Here is a 16953-nt window from a genome sequence, read left to right on the forward strand (position 1 = left end):
CAAAACACCTAGTTAGTCCCCCTACAATACCAAAACACCTGGTTAGCCATTTTGTCCCTACAATACCAAAAAACACCTGGTTAGCCATTGACTGGTTAGCCATTGTCCCCTACAATACCAAAACACCTGGTTAGCAAAACAGCCATTTTGTCCCCTACAATACCAAAACACCTGGTTAGCCATTTTGTCCCCTACAATACCAAAACACCTGGTTAGCCATTTGTCCCTACAATACCAAAACACCTGGTTAGCCATTTTGTCAAAACACCTGGTTAGCCACAACTGTCCCTACCAAAACACCTGGTTAGCCATTGATGTTGTCCCCTACAATACCAAAACACCTGGTTAGCCATTTTGTCTGTCCCTACAATACCAAAACACCTGGTTAGCCATTGACGTCCCCTACAATACCAAAACACCTGGTTAGCCATTTTGTCCCCTACAATACCAAAACACCTGGTTAGCCATTTTGTCCCTACAATACCAAAACACCTACCTGTCCCCTACAAACAAAACACCTGGTTAGCCATTGTTGTCCCTACAATACCAAAACACCTGGTTAGCCATTTTGTCCCAATACCAAAACACCTACAATACCAAAACACCTGGTTTTACTGTCCCTACAATACCAAAACACCTGGTTAGCCATTTTGTCCCTACACCAAAACACATTTGTCACCTACAATACCAAAACACCTGGTTAGCCATTGACAATACCAAAACACCTGGTTGTCCCCTACAATACCAAAACACCTGGTTAGCCATTGACCTGTAGCCATTTTGTCCCTACAATACCAAAAAACACCTAGTTAGCCATTGACATACTGTCCCCTACAATACCAAAACACCTGGTTAGCCATACAATACCAAAACACCTGGACATTTTGTACCAAAACACCTGTTAGCCCCCTACAATACCAAAACACCTGGTTAGCCATTACAATACCAAAACACCTGGTTAGCCATGTTGTCCCTACAATACCAAAACAATACCAAAACACCTGGTTAGCCATTGACGTACTGTCCCCTACAATACCAAAACACCTGGTTAGCCATTGACGTACTGTCCCTACAATACCAAAACACCTGGTTAGCCATTGTCCCCTACAATACCAAAACACCTGGTTACTGTCCCCTACAATACCAAAACACCTGGTTAGCCATTTTGTCCCCTACAATACCAAAACACCTGGTTAGCCATTTTGTCCCCTACAATACCAAAACACCTGGTTAGCCATTGACGTACTGTCCCCTACAATACCAAAACACCTAGTTAGCCATTGACGTACTGTCCCCTACAATACCAAAACACCTGGTCCCCTACCCTGGTAGACACTACGAATCCAAGTGTGGACTGGACAAGCCTCCACTCTTGTCTCACTTTTAGATTAAAATAAAATCGAAACAGTTTCTTTACAATTCAGTATGTTGAATAAACTTCATTTGAACCTACACTGCCGATCATCCATCAGCTGGTTGAAATTAAATAATTTAAAGTATTATTAAACCGAATTCAAAACGCGGGTCTATGTGTGGTTATCACGATTTGTTTTCTCATCAACACGTGCACAAGACAGAAGGAAGTACATCCACGCAATGCATGCATTCTTTTTCTATTTGACCCCTTTTTCTCCCCAATGTCGTGGTATCCAATTGTTTTTAGTAGTTACTATCTTGTCTCATCGCTACAACTCCCGTATGGGCTCGGGAGAGACGAAGGTTGAAAGTCATGCGTCCTCAGATACACAACCCAACCAAGTCGCACTGCTTCTTAACACAGCGCGCATCCAACCCGGAAGCCAGGCGCACCAATGTGTCGGAGGAAACACAGTGCACCTGGCAACCTTGGTTAGCGCGCACTGCGCCCGGCCCGCCACAGGAGTCGCTGGTGCGCGATGAGTCAAAGATATCCCTACCGGCCAAGCCCTCGCTAACCTGGACGACGCTGGGCCAATTGTGCGTCGCCCCACGGACCTCACAGTCGCGACAGAGCCTGGGCGCGAACCCAGAGTCTCTGGTGGCCCTTAACCACTTAACCACTCTGGGAGGCCCTCGATGCATGCATTCTGCAAGTGCTGTGCTTGTTGAATGTCTGTCCTTATAAGCATGCTGAAAGTCTGTTGGCAATTTGTTTCCTGTAAAATAGCCTTGTATCTGGTCAAACAATGTAAGAAAGCTGTATATCTTGTTTGTTATTGCTAAATGAATGTAATTATCTTAGTACTGATGCCATTGTATTCATGTTTATTATTTCCAGATCTCATCTTGTTTGGACAAATGGACAATTAATTGGATAATACCAGCTGAGTGACATGGAACAGAACTGCAAACATTGTTAATCCAATCTTTCTCACCGTTTCTCTAATAAGAGTACAATCTCCATAACACTAACCTACTTAATCAATGTATACATTTCAGAGGCATCAACCTCTAGTTCAAAATATGTTTTCCAAAAGTTTACTACGGGTTGGTAACAGGCTGATTGGTCGGCTATTTGAGCCAGTAAAGGGGGCTTTAGTATTCTTGGGTAGCAGAATGACTTTTACTTCCCTCCAGGCTTGAGGGCACACACTTTCTAGTAGGATTACATTGAAGATATGGCAAATAGGAGTGGCAATACCGTCCACTATTTTCCTCAGTAATTTTCCATCCAAATTGTCAGACCCCGGTGGCATGTCATTGTTGACAGACAACAATAATTTGTTCCTCTTCCACACTCACTTTGCGGAATTCAAAATGGCAATGCTTGTCTTTCATTTGGTCAGTTATACTTGGATGTGTAGTGTCCGTTGTTGGCATGTCATGCCTAAGTTTGCTAATATTGCCAAAAATCATTAAAGTAGTTGGCAATATCATGGGTTCACCTGATTCAATGAATGATGGAGCTGAGTTTGCATTTTTATAGAACAATCTTAAAATAATTTCATTTGGTTTAGATACAATCATCATGAAACCAATAAAATTCATGCCTTGGTGAAATTCCAGTTTTTTGGATCTAAAGTTAACTTCCTTACTTTTTCCATATTTGGTCAGATTATAAATGTTGTTTATGATTTCTTAGAAACAAGGGTGGCTCGACCTACCCCTATGGATCAATGTACCACAATCTCCCCTAGTACAGTACAGTCATTATCTACAAAGATAGTTGTAGAATTTGAAGCTGGGCAATTCCATTGCAGCGGGAATTACTCTGAGACTTCACTTTAAAATGTATGCAAAACAAAAACCATTGATTTCAAAGTTTAACATACTCCGATTTGGTTGTATGATATCAGAGTAATTCCACATAAACATGTACTTGTCCAGATAGCTAGACTTGCAGGCCAGAAGCAACTTTTATTACTGGAGATCAAATTCCATATTTGCCGAGGCGGCGCAGCCTTGTACCAATCGCATTAATACGCACTTTTACAGCACAATTGATTAGATATACATTCTGGCTACATAACCATATGATCAAACATAGTTAACGAGCAAGTCAGTTCTACTTACTGCAGAAACAAGTGCACTAGCTTGCTATAAAATAGTTGGCCCCTGAGGCCGTTGCATTGTTTTCACGGCTCGAATGTAGGTCCGTTTCAGTTTTCAATCCGATCGAAGCAGCTTAATCCCACAAAAACTTTAGTACTTTGCGATATTCTGCAAATTCCGATATGTGAAACGTTGGTTTCGTTCGTCCATTCAAAATAAAAATGATGTTGCAGCTATTTTCTAGACTAGACTAGAGGAAGGCGCTTGCGGTAGTTTGTGTTGTTGCTCCGCTCGTGGTGTATGCAGCGCTTCTCATCACCTTTCACCCAGTAAGAGGTCAAGGCTAGAAAGGCTACAGCTTTTGTCAAATTAACGCCAAACGTGTGTTTATTTGGGCATTTTAGCTAACTCTGACCTTTTTCCTAATATTAAACTAATTATCCTAACCTGCTACGAAAAGTCAAATCTGACAAAAGCTGTAACCCATCTAGTCAACCCCAGTTAACTGACTGCCAACACCCGGAAGAGAGAAGTGGTGATATTATTACACGTGACTTGGTTTTTCATTCGTCATGGATATCTATTGTGAGACTACTAAAACACACTACTCTTAAAATAGTTGTTTGATCTTTACACGAGGCCAGATGTGCATGCATTCTTGTACGGTTGCACTTTTAGATGATGCATTGTCAGCATTAGATCCTGGTGCATTACCTGCCATTACAGTGTATATGAAACATCACAAACTGTGAACAGTGATGATCATGGCACCATACAGATTAGAAACAGCATCACTTTAAGGCTACGTCACACATTTAATGCGCAATGGGTCGTACCATAACTGTGTATTAGTAAAAACAAAATAAAAAAAGTATTTTCTTTCAAAACACACACTGCCATTCAAAAATTTGGGGTCACTTCGAAATGTACTTGTTTTTGAAAGAAAAGCAATTTTTTGTCCATTAAAATAACATTGAATTGATCAGAAATAGTGTAGAAAAGGCCCATGGAATTGGTGGAATACTTCTTTAATTCATTGCCATTTACTCAGCTGGGCCAGGGGCGCTTTAATTAGGTCAGGTGGAAATGTCCGACAGATCTCAACTCCATAAAAGGAGGAAATTGCCATTGCCTGAGCTCGCTGCTTTCTCTTCCTTAACTCCATCTCATCCAGAAGTTCTGTAGCACGTCCATGAATCCACGATAAGTCCACCGACTTACCTTTCATCTGAATCATCAGTTGGCGATCTGGGAGATGGGCCATTCTGTTAATAGTTATTATCTCCGGAGCACGGCTTCAAACATTGTGTAAGCTGAATTGTCAATGATCACGGCCCTACGGATCCTCATTCCCACTGTTTTTTAATTTTTTACTGGTCAATTATGCAATCGATATGGTTACCTGTGTATTGATCATTAATTATATGTAATCTGAAGACAATTGAAAGCGTGAAATGAGAAACGTTTTTTGCTAACTGATTGACTTTGATCATGGAGATTATAGATTGTATAACCATTCACTGTTTGTATTGTTTCATGATTTATGATAAATCCAGAAGTTCTGAGCCTAAATGACTCGCGGATGATTACTATTGACTTCTTAATGAACTGGACTGTTGAGATGGGCCTTAACTTATGTTAATAATGACTGATATGATTTTATCATTTGATTATGAATTTGATTGTATACATGTTATTTGTTTCCTTTGTGATGCAGCACAGACTACTCAGTAAATATACCACTTTATGGTTAAAGGAATTATAGCCTCAGTCTCATCCATTCCTGTTTCACCTGACACGTGACCACCTGTTCACCTTCACTGTCAGTCATCCTACCTGTCCAGCTACCCACACAGATTCCAATAATCTTTCAAATAGTGTAGAAATTGTTATTGATGTAAATTACTATTGTAGCTGGAAACAGCAAAACATTTTAATGGGATATCTACATATTCATACAGAGGCCCATTATCAGCAACCATCACTCCTGTGTTCCAATGGCACGTTTTGTTCACTAATCCAAGTATATAATTTGAAAATATCTTCAGTTTCTTGGCAATTTCTCACATGGAATAGCCTTCATTTCTCAGAACAAGAATAAACTGACTAGTTTCAGAATAAAGGTTTTTGTTTCTGGACATTTTGAGCCTGTAATCGAACCCGGAGTCGCCTCTTCACTGTTGACATTGAGACTGTTTTTTTGCGGGTACTATTTAATGAAGCTGTCAGTTAAGTACTTGTGAGGCGTCTTGTCTCTCAAACTAGACACTAATGTAAATGTGCTCTTGCTCAGTTGTGCACCGGGGCCTCCCACAATTTCTAGCGTTGAGAGATTCCAAGAGCATAGTGGTCTCCATCATTGGGAAATGGAAAACATTTGGAACTACCCAGACTCTGCCTAGAGCTGGCTGTCCAACCAAACTAAGCAACTGGGCAAGAACGACAGGGAGGTGACCAAAAACAGCACTACATAATGACCACTGACAGAACTACAGAGTTCATTGGTTAAGATGGGAGAGCCTGCCAGAAGGACAAGAGTCTCCACAGCACTTCACCAATCTGGGTTTTATGAGAGTAGCCAGATGGAAGCCTGGAGTTTGCAAAAAGGCAAGTGAAATACAGAGCATAAATCACACGATTCTGTGGTCTGATGAGGCAAAAATGAAAGTTTACTCTTCGGCCTGAATACAAAGCGCTGTCTGGAGAACAAGACACAGCCAGTTCATCACCAGTCTAACACCATCCCTACTGTGAAGCATTGTGGTGGCAGCATCATGTTATGGGGATGTTTTTCAGCTGCAGGGACCGAGAGACTGGTAAAGACAGATTGAACAATGAATGGAGCCAAATCCTTGATGAGAACCTACTTCAGAGTGCAATTGACCTTAGATTGGGGCGAAGATGTACATTCCAATAGGACAATGAACAAGTATACAGCCAAAGCAAAGCTGGAAAGGCTTCAGAACAATAATGTGAAATTCCTTGAGTGGCCCAGCCAAATCCCACCTTAATCCCATTGAAAATCTGTGGAAAAAGGCACAGCCTCTCCCCATCTAAACAGTTTGAGATAATCCCCAAATCCAGATGTGCAAAACTCATGTCATATCCAAGACAAAAAAAACTTGTAATTGCCACAAATTGCTTCTACAAAGTATTGACTCTGGGTGTGAATACTTATGTAAATAGTTTATTAAACATTTTCACTTTGTCATTATGGTAGTGTGTAGATGGTGAATTCAGTCTGCAACAACAAAATGTGGAATTAATCAAGGGGTACAAATATTTTCTTAAGGCACTATAAATCAGATTCAGTTTGCAGTCCAATCGAAGCGCGGCTTAATCCCGCAAACTCACTTGAGTATTTCACGTGCGCCATCATGCATACATTTATTTTGTCCCCCTACAACAAAAGCGATCACGACACGCAGTTTAAAATATCAAAACAAACTCTGAATTTATGACATTAATTTGGGGACAGGTCGAAAAGCATTTAACATTTATGGCAATTTAGCTTGCACTTATTAGCTCATTTGTCCTATTTAGCTAGCTTGCTGTTGCTAGATAATTTGTCCTGTGATATAAACATTAGGCTGTTATTTTACCTGAAAGGCACAAGGTCCTCTACTCCGACAATTAATCTACACATAAAAATGGTTAACCGACTCGTTTCTAGTCATCTCTCCTCCTTCCAGGCTTTTTTATCGTTTAATTTACATGGTGATTGGCATCTAAACTTTCAGTGATACCACGACAACCAGCAACAGTTTGTCTTTCAATCACCTACGTGGGTATAACCAATGAGGAGATGGCACATGCGTACCTGCTTCTATAAACCAATAAGGAGATGAGAGAGGCAGGACTTGCAGCGCGATCTGCGTCAGAAATGGGAATGACTTCTATTTTAGCCCTTGGCAACGCAGATGCTCGTTGACGACTGGGAGCAGTGTGGGTCCAATAATTGCATAACAGAGATCTCTAAATGTATTTCGCAACGTGAGCGGTGTGGTCAGCCTATCATGGTGTATGTAGCACTGCTCGTAACATTTCCCCAGTAATCTGACTGCCAAGGCCCAGAAAAGACACTGTGAATGCGTTAAATGGTGATCTTCTTACACTTCACTCAACTTTGCTTATTCATTCTTCCATGGATATCTAACTCCAAATGAGACTTCTCTTATATTTTTAGCTTTACATTAATGGAATATGATATTTAATAATGATCAAAGTGTTGAGCTGGGGTGCAGTATTTCCGAGGCCCATGTTGCTAGTACCTGGGTTGAAAAATCTGATACTGGTGCATTCAAAACTAGATTCTGGTGCATTGCCTGCCATTAGCGTATATGAAACATCACACAAACTAGGTGTGATTAGTTATAATCATGACACAATATAGAGTACAGAAACGGCAGTTTAGGGCAACGTTACACATTTAATGTGCAATGTGTTGAACCATAACTGTGTAGGTGTTTCCAAACTTCTGACTGATACTGTACATTACCACTCAAAAGTTGGGACACAACTACTAATTCAAGGGTTTTTCTTTATTTGCACAATTTTCTACATTGTAGAATAGTGTAGACATCAAAACTATGAAATAACACATATGGAATCATGTAGTAACCAAAAGAAGAGTTCAACAAATCTAAATATATTTTAGATTCTTCAATCAGGTTCTAGGAATCCAAAAACGTTCTAAATTCAAAGACAGAAAATTAGGAAAACAAATTCTAGTGCCAGGAGATGTTTCCTGCTTAGTCTTGGGACTCCCGAGTGAAGCAGCGGTCTAAGGCACTGCATCTCAGTGCTAGAGGTGTCACTACAGACCCTAGTTCGATTCCAGGCTGTATCACAACCGGCCATGATTGGGAGTCCCACAGTGTCGTTAGGTTTTGGCTGGGGTAGGCCGTCATTGTAAATAAGAATTTGTTCTTAACTGACTTGCCTAGTTAAATAAAGGTTCAATTTTTTAAAAAGTAATATTCACTAAGAACAAATCAGAAGCAAATGGGCCAAAACGGCGAGGCAGTACCTGAACTTGTCCAATAACAAACACTTGTTTTCATTTTCGGTTACAAAATGTTTTGGTACAATGTCCACTAATGAATACAACCTTTGTCTCTCTGTCCCCCCATCTCTCCAACAACAGTGCCTGCAGAAGTCTCTCCTGTAGGCCTCTACTAGTGACTCCCTCCACTTCCTCTCCCTGGCCCCCTCCCTTTACTACTTCCCATCTTCTTCTCCGCCTCTGGGCCAAAGTCAGAGTCACTCTCTTGCTGCCTCTCCTCCTCCTCCTCTTCAGGATCATCATTGCACTAGCGTTTCCTCTTCCTCGGTTTCTCCTCCACTCTCTTTGCTCCCTCTCCTCCTGCCCACATCTCCCACTCAGTCATAAAGGTAAGCTCTACCTGCTGCCGGGGCTTCCTCAGTCTCACCTCCCCTCCCTCCTGCCCAGTCCTGACATCTGTTTCCCTCCTCCCCTCCTGTCCCCCAACTTCTGTGCCTCCATCAGGGTCCAGCCCTGAGTCTGGGCTGTGGTAGCGTCTGATGTGGTTCTTGAGGCTGACGTTGTGGTTGAAGCTCTTGTCGCAGCGCTGGCATTGGAAGGGCCTCTCCCCAGTGTGGATGCGCAGGTGGGACTTCAGCTGGCTGAGCAAAGGCACGCTGGCACACCTGACACACAGGGAAGGGCAACATGGACCATGTAAATACAAAACTTCGGATTTAAATAAAAATGTAAAGTTTCTATTTTATTTACAGTAAATAGCCCTCTTCAAAATAAGTAAATGAAACTGACACTTCAGTTGAATGTAATTGAAACCCGGCCCCTCCCTCCAGACCTGGCACTTGAAGGGCTTGTCGTCACTGTGGGACAGTGCGTGCCTCTCCAGGAGGTGACCTTTGTTGAATTCCTTGTAACATGTGTGACAGATGTGTCTCTTGGACTCGTGCTCTGAGATGGCGATTCCATATGAGGATGTTGTCAAAGCTCAGTGAGCACTCTGAGCAGCTGTAGCATCTGTGACCTTTTAATCTTTTGAATCTGTGGGTCTTTTCGTGGGTCAGCTTGTCCGGCCGCGTCCTGAAGGATTGGAGGCAGAACTTACAGGGAAACTTAAGGTCCTGATGGTGTAGCCTCCGGTGCTGCTTGAGGCCCAGTTCACTCGCACAACCCTGCCCACAGTCTGGACAGCGGACCATGAACTTGTGTTCACACTTATGGTGTTTCAGCCTGGTGGTGTACAGGACGCCACATTCATGACAGAGGACCATGTGGTGTTTTTTAGAGTATTTGAATTTCTGCCGGATGCTGGCAAGGTCCCCGGAGTCCAGTTCTCCAGCGGCACCGCTGAACGACTCCTGGTCCTGCTGGTCTCTTTGGGGTGATGATGAAGGTGATCCATCAGAGTCTTCAGCAGACTCATCCAAACCAGTCTCTCCTGTAGGCTGCTGCAATTGCCTTCCCCTGCCTCTCCGTCTCCCTCTCCCTCTACTACTCATTGGTTTCTCCTCTTCTGGGTCAAATTCAGAGTCACTCTCTCTGTCCCTCTTCCTCAGCTTCTGGGTCGAATTCAGAGTCACTGTCTGTCTATCTTCCTCATCTGTCTCTTCACCCTCCCCCTCACACCCATCTGCAGCGACCTCTGTCTTCTCTCCTCTGTCTATCTGAGAGGTAGGGCTTTAAGTCCTCAGGCTCTATAGAGTATATTGTCACTTCAATAGAGGCCCGCTGCGCAGCACCATTCTCCTGTTGTTCAACACCTAGGAACTTTCCCTTTCTCTCCTCTCCTTCCTCATTCTCCTGTGAGGACAGGCCATTGTCCTCCTGGCTTCGTGCACAGTCCAGCTCACTGTCCAACACCACCTTAGTCACTTTCTTTCTCTCCTCTGTTCCTTTGTTCCCCTCATTTTTCCCCCTCACCAGGGACGTGCCACTTCCTCCTGGTCTTGGTGGCTGGTCTACAGTCACCTCCATCTCCAAAGAGCCAGTCAGATCCAGATTCTCATCTCTGTCCTCCGATGGCAAGTCCCCATCTCGGTTCTCAGACGGCAAGGCTCCATCTGTGTCCTCAGATGGCAGGGCCACCTGCATGTCAACCTACTTAGCGAAGGAAAACACCAGTATTATTGGAGACAGTTCTGTATTTAAAAAAAAAGAAATAACTAGAGATACCACAGAATACAAACAACTGAAGTTAGTTACCTCACAATATCAACTGTTAATCCTTAAATACCCACCTGAATATTCTGTGGCTCATCCCCATTTCCTTTGTGCATTGTCTGGACAGTAGATGTGTTTCTTGCCCATGTCCTGCGGTGGTTGCAGCTCTGGCAGTGTTGGGTCACAGAGAGGCATGTCCTGTCTCCCTGCGTCTGGATCACACTCTCACGCCTGCACTGCTCACACTGCTGAAACAGCTGCAGCAGGCAGTTGATGTTCACGATGATATCTTCTGGGGAGGGAGGGGGGGCAGCAGGTTGTGGAGGGGGGGCAGCTAACCTGGGTCAAAGAAATTTAAAAAAAGAGCGGGTGATTTCCTGCCACTATCGGCTATTGCCAATTCCTACTCATTAGCAATTGTATCTTCTAGGAACATGCGTTGATGAAACATTTCAATAAGAGTCCCCTTATTGGTCGGTATGTACTTCCAAAAAAGGTCTAAATAAAAATGCCTCTTTGGCACCTCCAATGTATTAAAGATGAGCACAGATTCGTTATTTTTTTGCTGCTTATTAGAAAAACAAGATTTCAGTCTTGGAGGTGTTTCCTGACCGATTCTACGTTTGGTTAATGATGTTTGTCCCCCATAAGACACTGTAGACACAGAAACCTATTGTGCTTCCTCAAAAATCCACAGAATTTAATCTTAGTTAACTCAATAGATGTTTTTGTTTAGCATGTTTTAAGTTGCGCAATTTTACATCTCACCAAAAATATGTTTGGTGCAGTATTTCTCAAGTAAAATAATGTGGGGCACCAAGAACTGAGTTTGGGAAACCCTGTCAGAGCTGCTGGACAGGTCTGAGTGAGTCAGTGAGGACCAGAGGTGTGTGTGTGTGTGTGTGTGTTGAGCACAGTCTCAATGTCAACAGACTTCTAGGCAGAGTTCCTTTGTCCAGTGTCTGTGTTCTTTTACCCATCTTAATCTTTTCTTTTTATTGGCCAGTCTGAGATATGGCTTTTTCTTTGCAACTCTGCCTAGAAGGCCAGCATCCCGGAGTCGCCTCTTCATTGTTGACATTGAGACTGGTGCTTTGTGGGTACTATTTAATGAAGCTGCCAGTTGAGGACTTGTGAGGCGTCCGTTTCTCAAACTACACACTCTAATGTACTTGTCCTCTTGCTCAGTTGTGCACCGGGGCCTCTCACTCCTCTTTCTTAGGTTAGAGACAGTTTTAGCTGTGCTGTGAAGGGAGTAGTACACAAAAAAAGATGTAATACATTTGCAAAAATGTCTAAACCTGTTTTTGCTTTGTGGGATAGTGTGTAGATTGAGAGGAAAAAACAAATGTAATCCATTTCAGAATAAGTCTGTAGGGTAAAAGGGGTCTGAATACTTTCCCAATGCAATGTATAATATGATATATTACATGATTTCATTTAATCCTGGAATTGATCTGAGCTGGTGCTGCTTATTTTATAAAACAATCTACAGCCGTGTCTGTTGCTCTAGCCCCTTGAGGACTTGGACTTGGGTTGGCTGCTGGTGGGGGCCTTTCCTTTTTGATTGACGTATAGCCTAGCATGTCTGTTGTACAAGCTCAACATCGCCAGGTCATGTCTAGCTAGCTAAGTTACAGTACATTCAGGTTAAACATTTATAGAAAGTACAAGTCAGATGTGCTAAAATGCAAGGAGCGACAGAATAAGAAAAGTTTAATTTCATCCTGTGTTCCACCTACTTTTCGTCATTGTCCATTCCAACCATTGCTAGCTCTAGCCTGACATTGGCTAATGAGGCGGGTGTTGATAGAAGCATGGACTCGCGCCCGTGGCAATGAAAAAACAAAAATAAACTGTTAGAATAAGGATGTGTACGTGCACTACTTCGCACACACAATACATTTATTTCTATTGGATGCTCATTGTTCCTTGTGTAGAGCTAAATTATTTTAGGGTGCACTGGAGACCCTGTACTGCTTTCTGACTTCTAGCCTTCCAAGGTTTAAAATACTGAAGAAGGAACAGGAAAACATGCAGATGAATCTCTCGCTGTTCTCAAACTGAAGAGCCTACTGGCCACAAGGTGGGCCTCCAGGAAACAGGCCACCAGAAGTGATTATACAGAGCCTGCATGCAATCCTTGAACTCTGTTCTGAATAAATCACCATAACCATACTACACCAGCTGATGACCTGCTCTCAAAGATGAGCACATTTGAGTTTAAATTAATGTTGGTGTTTTGGAACAGTTTATTAAAGAAGACATACATCCTTCCCTTCAGCAGTGTCATTGCCATCAGCAGTGCCAAGCAAAGTTTCAGCCGCCTGAAGCTCATCAAGAGATATGTGTGTGCATACATGAATAAGGCCAGACTATCCAACCTCACTTTGCTCTGTACTGAGTGGGACATAGTGATTAAGAAAGTATTCACACCCCTTGAGTTTTCCACATTTTGTTGTGTTACAGCCTGAATTAAAAATTGATTACATGTAGATGGCTTACACACAATATTCCTTAATGTCAAAGTGGAATTATGTTTTCGAAATGTTTACAAATTACAATGAATATCCCTTTGAGCATGGTAAAGTTATTAACCGAGGATGGATCAACAACGTAGTTACTCCACAATACTAACCTAACAGATAGAGTGAAGGAAGGAAGGCTGTACAGAATAAAAAAATATTCCAAAACATGCATCCTGTTTGCAACAAGGCAGTAAAGGAATACTACAACAAATGTGGCAAAGCAATTAACTTTTTGCCTTGAATACAAAGTTATGTTTGGGGCAAATACAACAAACATTCAATATTTTCAAGAATAGTGGTGGCTGCATCATGTTATGGGTATGCTTGTGATAGTTAAGGACTGGGGAGTTTTTCATGATAAAAAAAGAATAGTGTCCACAGCAAAATTCTAAAGGAAAACCTGGTTCAGTCTGCTTTAATTCACCTTTCAGCAAGGACAATAACCTAAAGCAGAAGAAAATCTACACTGGAGTTGCTTACCAAGAAGACAGTGAATGTTCCTGAGTGACCGAATTACAGTTGACTTAAATCTACTTGAACATCTATGGCAAGACCTGAAAATAGTTGTCTAAGCAATGATCAACAATCAATTTAACAGCTCTTAAGACTCACCCAGAAAGACACACAGCTGTAATCGCTGCCAAAGGTGCTTCTACAAAGTATTGTCTCAGGGGTGTGAATGCTCAGGGGTGTGAATACTTATGCAAATTATATATTTCTGTAATTCATTTGCAAAAAATTTGCAAAAAAAATCAAACATGTTTTTACTGATTGTGGGGTATTGTGTGTACATGGGTGAGGAAATATATATTTAATCCATTTTGAATTCAGGGTTATTGTTATTATATATTTCATTCAGGAAAAATATGGAATAGGTCAAGGCACTAAAGACACTGACAAAGTGGTTGGCAAGTTTACCAACATGAAGGAGAGGAGGATGACGTTTTTAAAACGGGACCCTGATTTGTAAATAGTTTGTTCAAGTGTTGGGATTATTATTTAGTTCTATTGAACGCGTGATAATTGAATTTAACAAAATGGACTAGATGACATCAGACTACAACATCGATATTTTGGCTGAGCAGTGACAACCTGGTGAGTGAAACATCCTTTTTGATTGGTCTTTGGTTAAGATGAAAGCAGTTGACATGTTATTACAGGCCCTCTTGCTCATCAACTCTTGACACCTATATGCAGGCCGTGTGCGTGTGTGACACTGTCTGCCTCGTGTTGCTTACGATGTGCCTGTTTTGTAGTTGTGACCTACTACTTTATCTTTGAATGTAGGCCTATGTCTGCTAAACGAGAGCTTCATGCGTTGCGATGAATGGTTTTGATGAGTCGCCGCTTTGGTGCTGCTGACAACCTGCGGATCTCTCCCGACCACTGCGCTTTGTAGAGCGACGTGTGCTGAAACATTCTATTGCGATTCACCGCCGACAGACAACCTGTGTCTGGCAAAGTGATACACTATCTGTATGTTTTATTGGAAATAGGCTTGCATGGCTCTATGTGATGATGTCCAATTTGTGTTTATGATAGCTGATATGGCCTCTCTTTTTTCCCCTTCTATGATATGGTTAGAAGGGCCCGTTGAGAGCGCCCCGCCCCCTCTGTGCTGGGACTTGCTCCAAGCCTGGTTCTGGGACAATAGCAGTAGGCTATGCGCAAATGTGCACAACAGGTACTAACTAGCCTTTCTCTCAGCTTGTGACCATTTGATCTGACCGAACCTCCGTGCCTCGAGTATGTCAACAGAATCAAGGCTTTAGACGTTAATTATCCTACATTATACTTGTCAAGCATGACTGGCGTTTAGCCTAAAGGGTGAACTCGGAAAGAGTGGAACATCATTTCAACCGGCACAGCTTAATCCTTACCCATTTATTTATTGGTCTGACATGAGAAAATCTAAACTATTGTTATGCCCTGGCAGAGAAACTACACGATCAAAATCACATCACTTTATTGGTGTGACATCAGAGGGGGACAGAGCAAGCTTCAAACAGGAAGCTCACCCTGCAAAACACAGCGACATAGCTTTCTTTCTGTTTTGATGTTGAGGTTATAAAATTGTCAAATATTGCACTGTGCCAAATGTTGATTTAAATGTGCATATTATGCAGTACTGCATGTAAATACATAAAGAAGTTGCCAATATTATGTTTCGATCTTGTAATTCAGTCTTGTTATTGTTCCGCTTTACCAACCATAGCTAGCTAAAGTGGGACAGCGTGGAGTAGCTAAAGTGGGACAGCGCGGAGTAGCTAAAGTGGGACAGCGCGGAGTAGCTAAAGTGGGACAGCGCGGAGTAGCTAAAGTGGGACAGCGCGGAGTAGCTAAAGTGGGACAGCGCGGAGTAGCTAAAGTGGGACAGCGCGGAGTAGCTAAAGTGGGACAGCGCGGAGTAGCTAAAGTGGGACAGCGCGGAGTAGCTAAAGTGGGACAGTCTTATAGGCTTTTCCAATGGAGGAAAGATATCAAGTTTACATTAGGGATCTCCTGTACTGGTTAGGTAGGGCTCTGGTTATTGTAGTACTATATCCTGTTCATTTTTTTGTAGTATTGTTAATTGAGTGTATTCAGATAAAGTGGGGAACTTTTTGCATTTTGGAAACTAGGACACCATTATTATAGTCCTAATTGTACCCCAATGGGCTAATAGCCCAACACATTATGTATTTCAGGAATCTACACTTGTTTCATAATCACAAAATGTTATTGTCATTGGGGTACAATTAGGACCATAATAATGTTGTCCCAGTGTATCTAAACTGCTGTCCAGGCTATCAAATGCGAGAAAAATATTTTTATTTGACTCAGTGTAGACAAAATGGGTGTGTCATGCATCCTGTTAATATATCAACAAAGAAAATGTGTGTGTGATTTTAGAAATGTATCATGGATAGATGGATAGATGTCGAAAGACGGAAAATGCAAGAAGTGTCCCACTTTCTCCTCTCGTACATTTTTTTTTTGTCTAGTTTTCTGGCCTTGTGAGCGGGGTTTTGGGTAGTAATTGTTTTGGATATTTTAGGTAGACCTGGCAACCCTGCCAAACTGGTAGACTGCAGAAAAACAACAGAATTACCTGTCAAGCAAAAACAAAGCCACTTCGGCTTCTGTAGGCATAGATTTCCCCTCCTTGAGGTTCCTCCATCTGGTAAAAGCTTCTCCGATATTAATCCGATTTCTGGATTTGTCCTTTAATTTTCTCCACTCAGAATCTCGATCGGGTTTCTTCTTCAGTGGTAAAAATGGTGTAAAGATTATATTATTATTGGCCATGATTGGGCGCAATATAGACACTATTTAAAACTAAATCGAATGTATTAGGGACGGGTGTAAGGTTGGTATCCTTACAAATCTCTGCATTCCACAATTGTTTTCACCGCGGAAATGACCTAATATTTACATCTTCCCGGGCCCCCATTCTTTAGTAGGGTTTTAAGGGCGGTTGGCATCCAAACAGCGCATTACCGCCGCCTACTGTGCTGGAGTGTGGGCCAGAAACAGAAAGGCGCTAAATCATACCTGCCAGCACTGTTTCTCTTGGGACACTGTCTGAATCCAAAATTACCCCCTTCCCTCGCCCCTCCATTTGCGAGTTCACACGTGCCTCCGACATTTACACAAGTGTCCCAAAACGGAGGGAGTGAAAATTATAGTTTCAAAATACTGTCAGTACTTCCACCTTCCTGATGGACGCTGTATTGACCAAGCAGGCAATGGGAGACAACTGAGTAGGGTGCAAATATTAGGGGGTTTATTTTCCCAAACTTGAAATTGTTTACA

General features: G+C 42.2%; 2 protein-coding genes across 17 annotated transcripts in view; both read right to left on the reverse strand.

The window, feature by feature from the left end:
• LOC118367937 (acyl-CoA-binding domain-containing protein 7-like) overlaps positions 1 to 16953 on the reverse strand; it is an 81884-nt gene that overhangs the window by 49118 nt on the left and 15813 nt on the right. For 11 of the 12 annotated variants that reach the window (XM_052495556.1, XM_052495554.1, XM_052495553.1 and 8 more), the window contains exon 1: positions 3493 to 4001. The exons of the other annotated variant lie outside the window; for it this stretch is intronic. The gene's annotated coding sequence lies outside the window, so the exon portion shown is untranslated. Of the gene's footprint in view, positions 1 to 3492; positions 4002 to 16953 lie in introns of those variants that run through there. 12 annotated transcript variants of the gene reach the window in all.
• On the reverse strand, positions 7995 to 16568 carry LOC118367934 (uncharacterized). Of its 5 annotated transcripts, none has more exons than XR_008091123.1 (5): positions 16250 to 16568; positions 12373 to 12486; positions 10708 to 10969; positions 9309 to 10567; positions 7995 to 9141 (listed from the first exon to the last, which is right to left on the reverse strand). XR_008091123.1 is itself a non-coding variant. In XM_052495566.1 (5 exons), the coding sequence occupies exons 1-5, from the start codon at positions 16444 to 16446 to the stop codon at positions 8977 to 8979; spliced, it is 915 nt and encodes a 304-aa protein (XP_052351526.1). In that variant the 5' UTR covers positions 16447 to 16568; the 3' UTR covers positions 7995 to 8976. The 5 variants fall into 5 exon arrangements, 1 of the variants encoding a protein (XP_052351526.1); XR_008091124.1 differs by having other exon boundaries at positions 9266 to 10567; XM_052495566.1 differs by having other exon boundaries at positions 10391 to 10567.

Source organism: Oncorhynchus keta, chromosome 34 (assembly GCF_023373465.1).
Source record: "Oncorhynchus keta strain PuntledgeMale-10-30-2019 chromosome 34, Oket_V2, whole genome shotgun sequence".
Lineage (NCBI taxonomy): Eukaryota > Metazoa > Chordata > Actinopteri > Salmoniformes > Salmonidae > Oncorhynchus > Oncorhynchus keta.

Coding starts and splice junctions, on each gene's coding strand:
- LOC118367934 (XM_052495566.1), bottom strand. CDS start 16,446: ATGGCCAATAATAATATAATCTTTACACCATTTTTACCACTGAAGAAG. Junction 10,970..12,372: donor GGAATGGACAATGACGAAAA/GTAGGTGGAACA, acceptor TCTTTGACCCAG/GTTAGCTGCCCCCCCTCCAC. Junction 9,142..10,390: donor GAGGAAGTGGCACGTCCCTG/GTGAGGGGGAAA, acceptor CCTGTGTGTCAG/GTGTGCCAGCGTGCCTTTGC.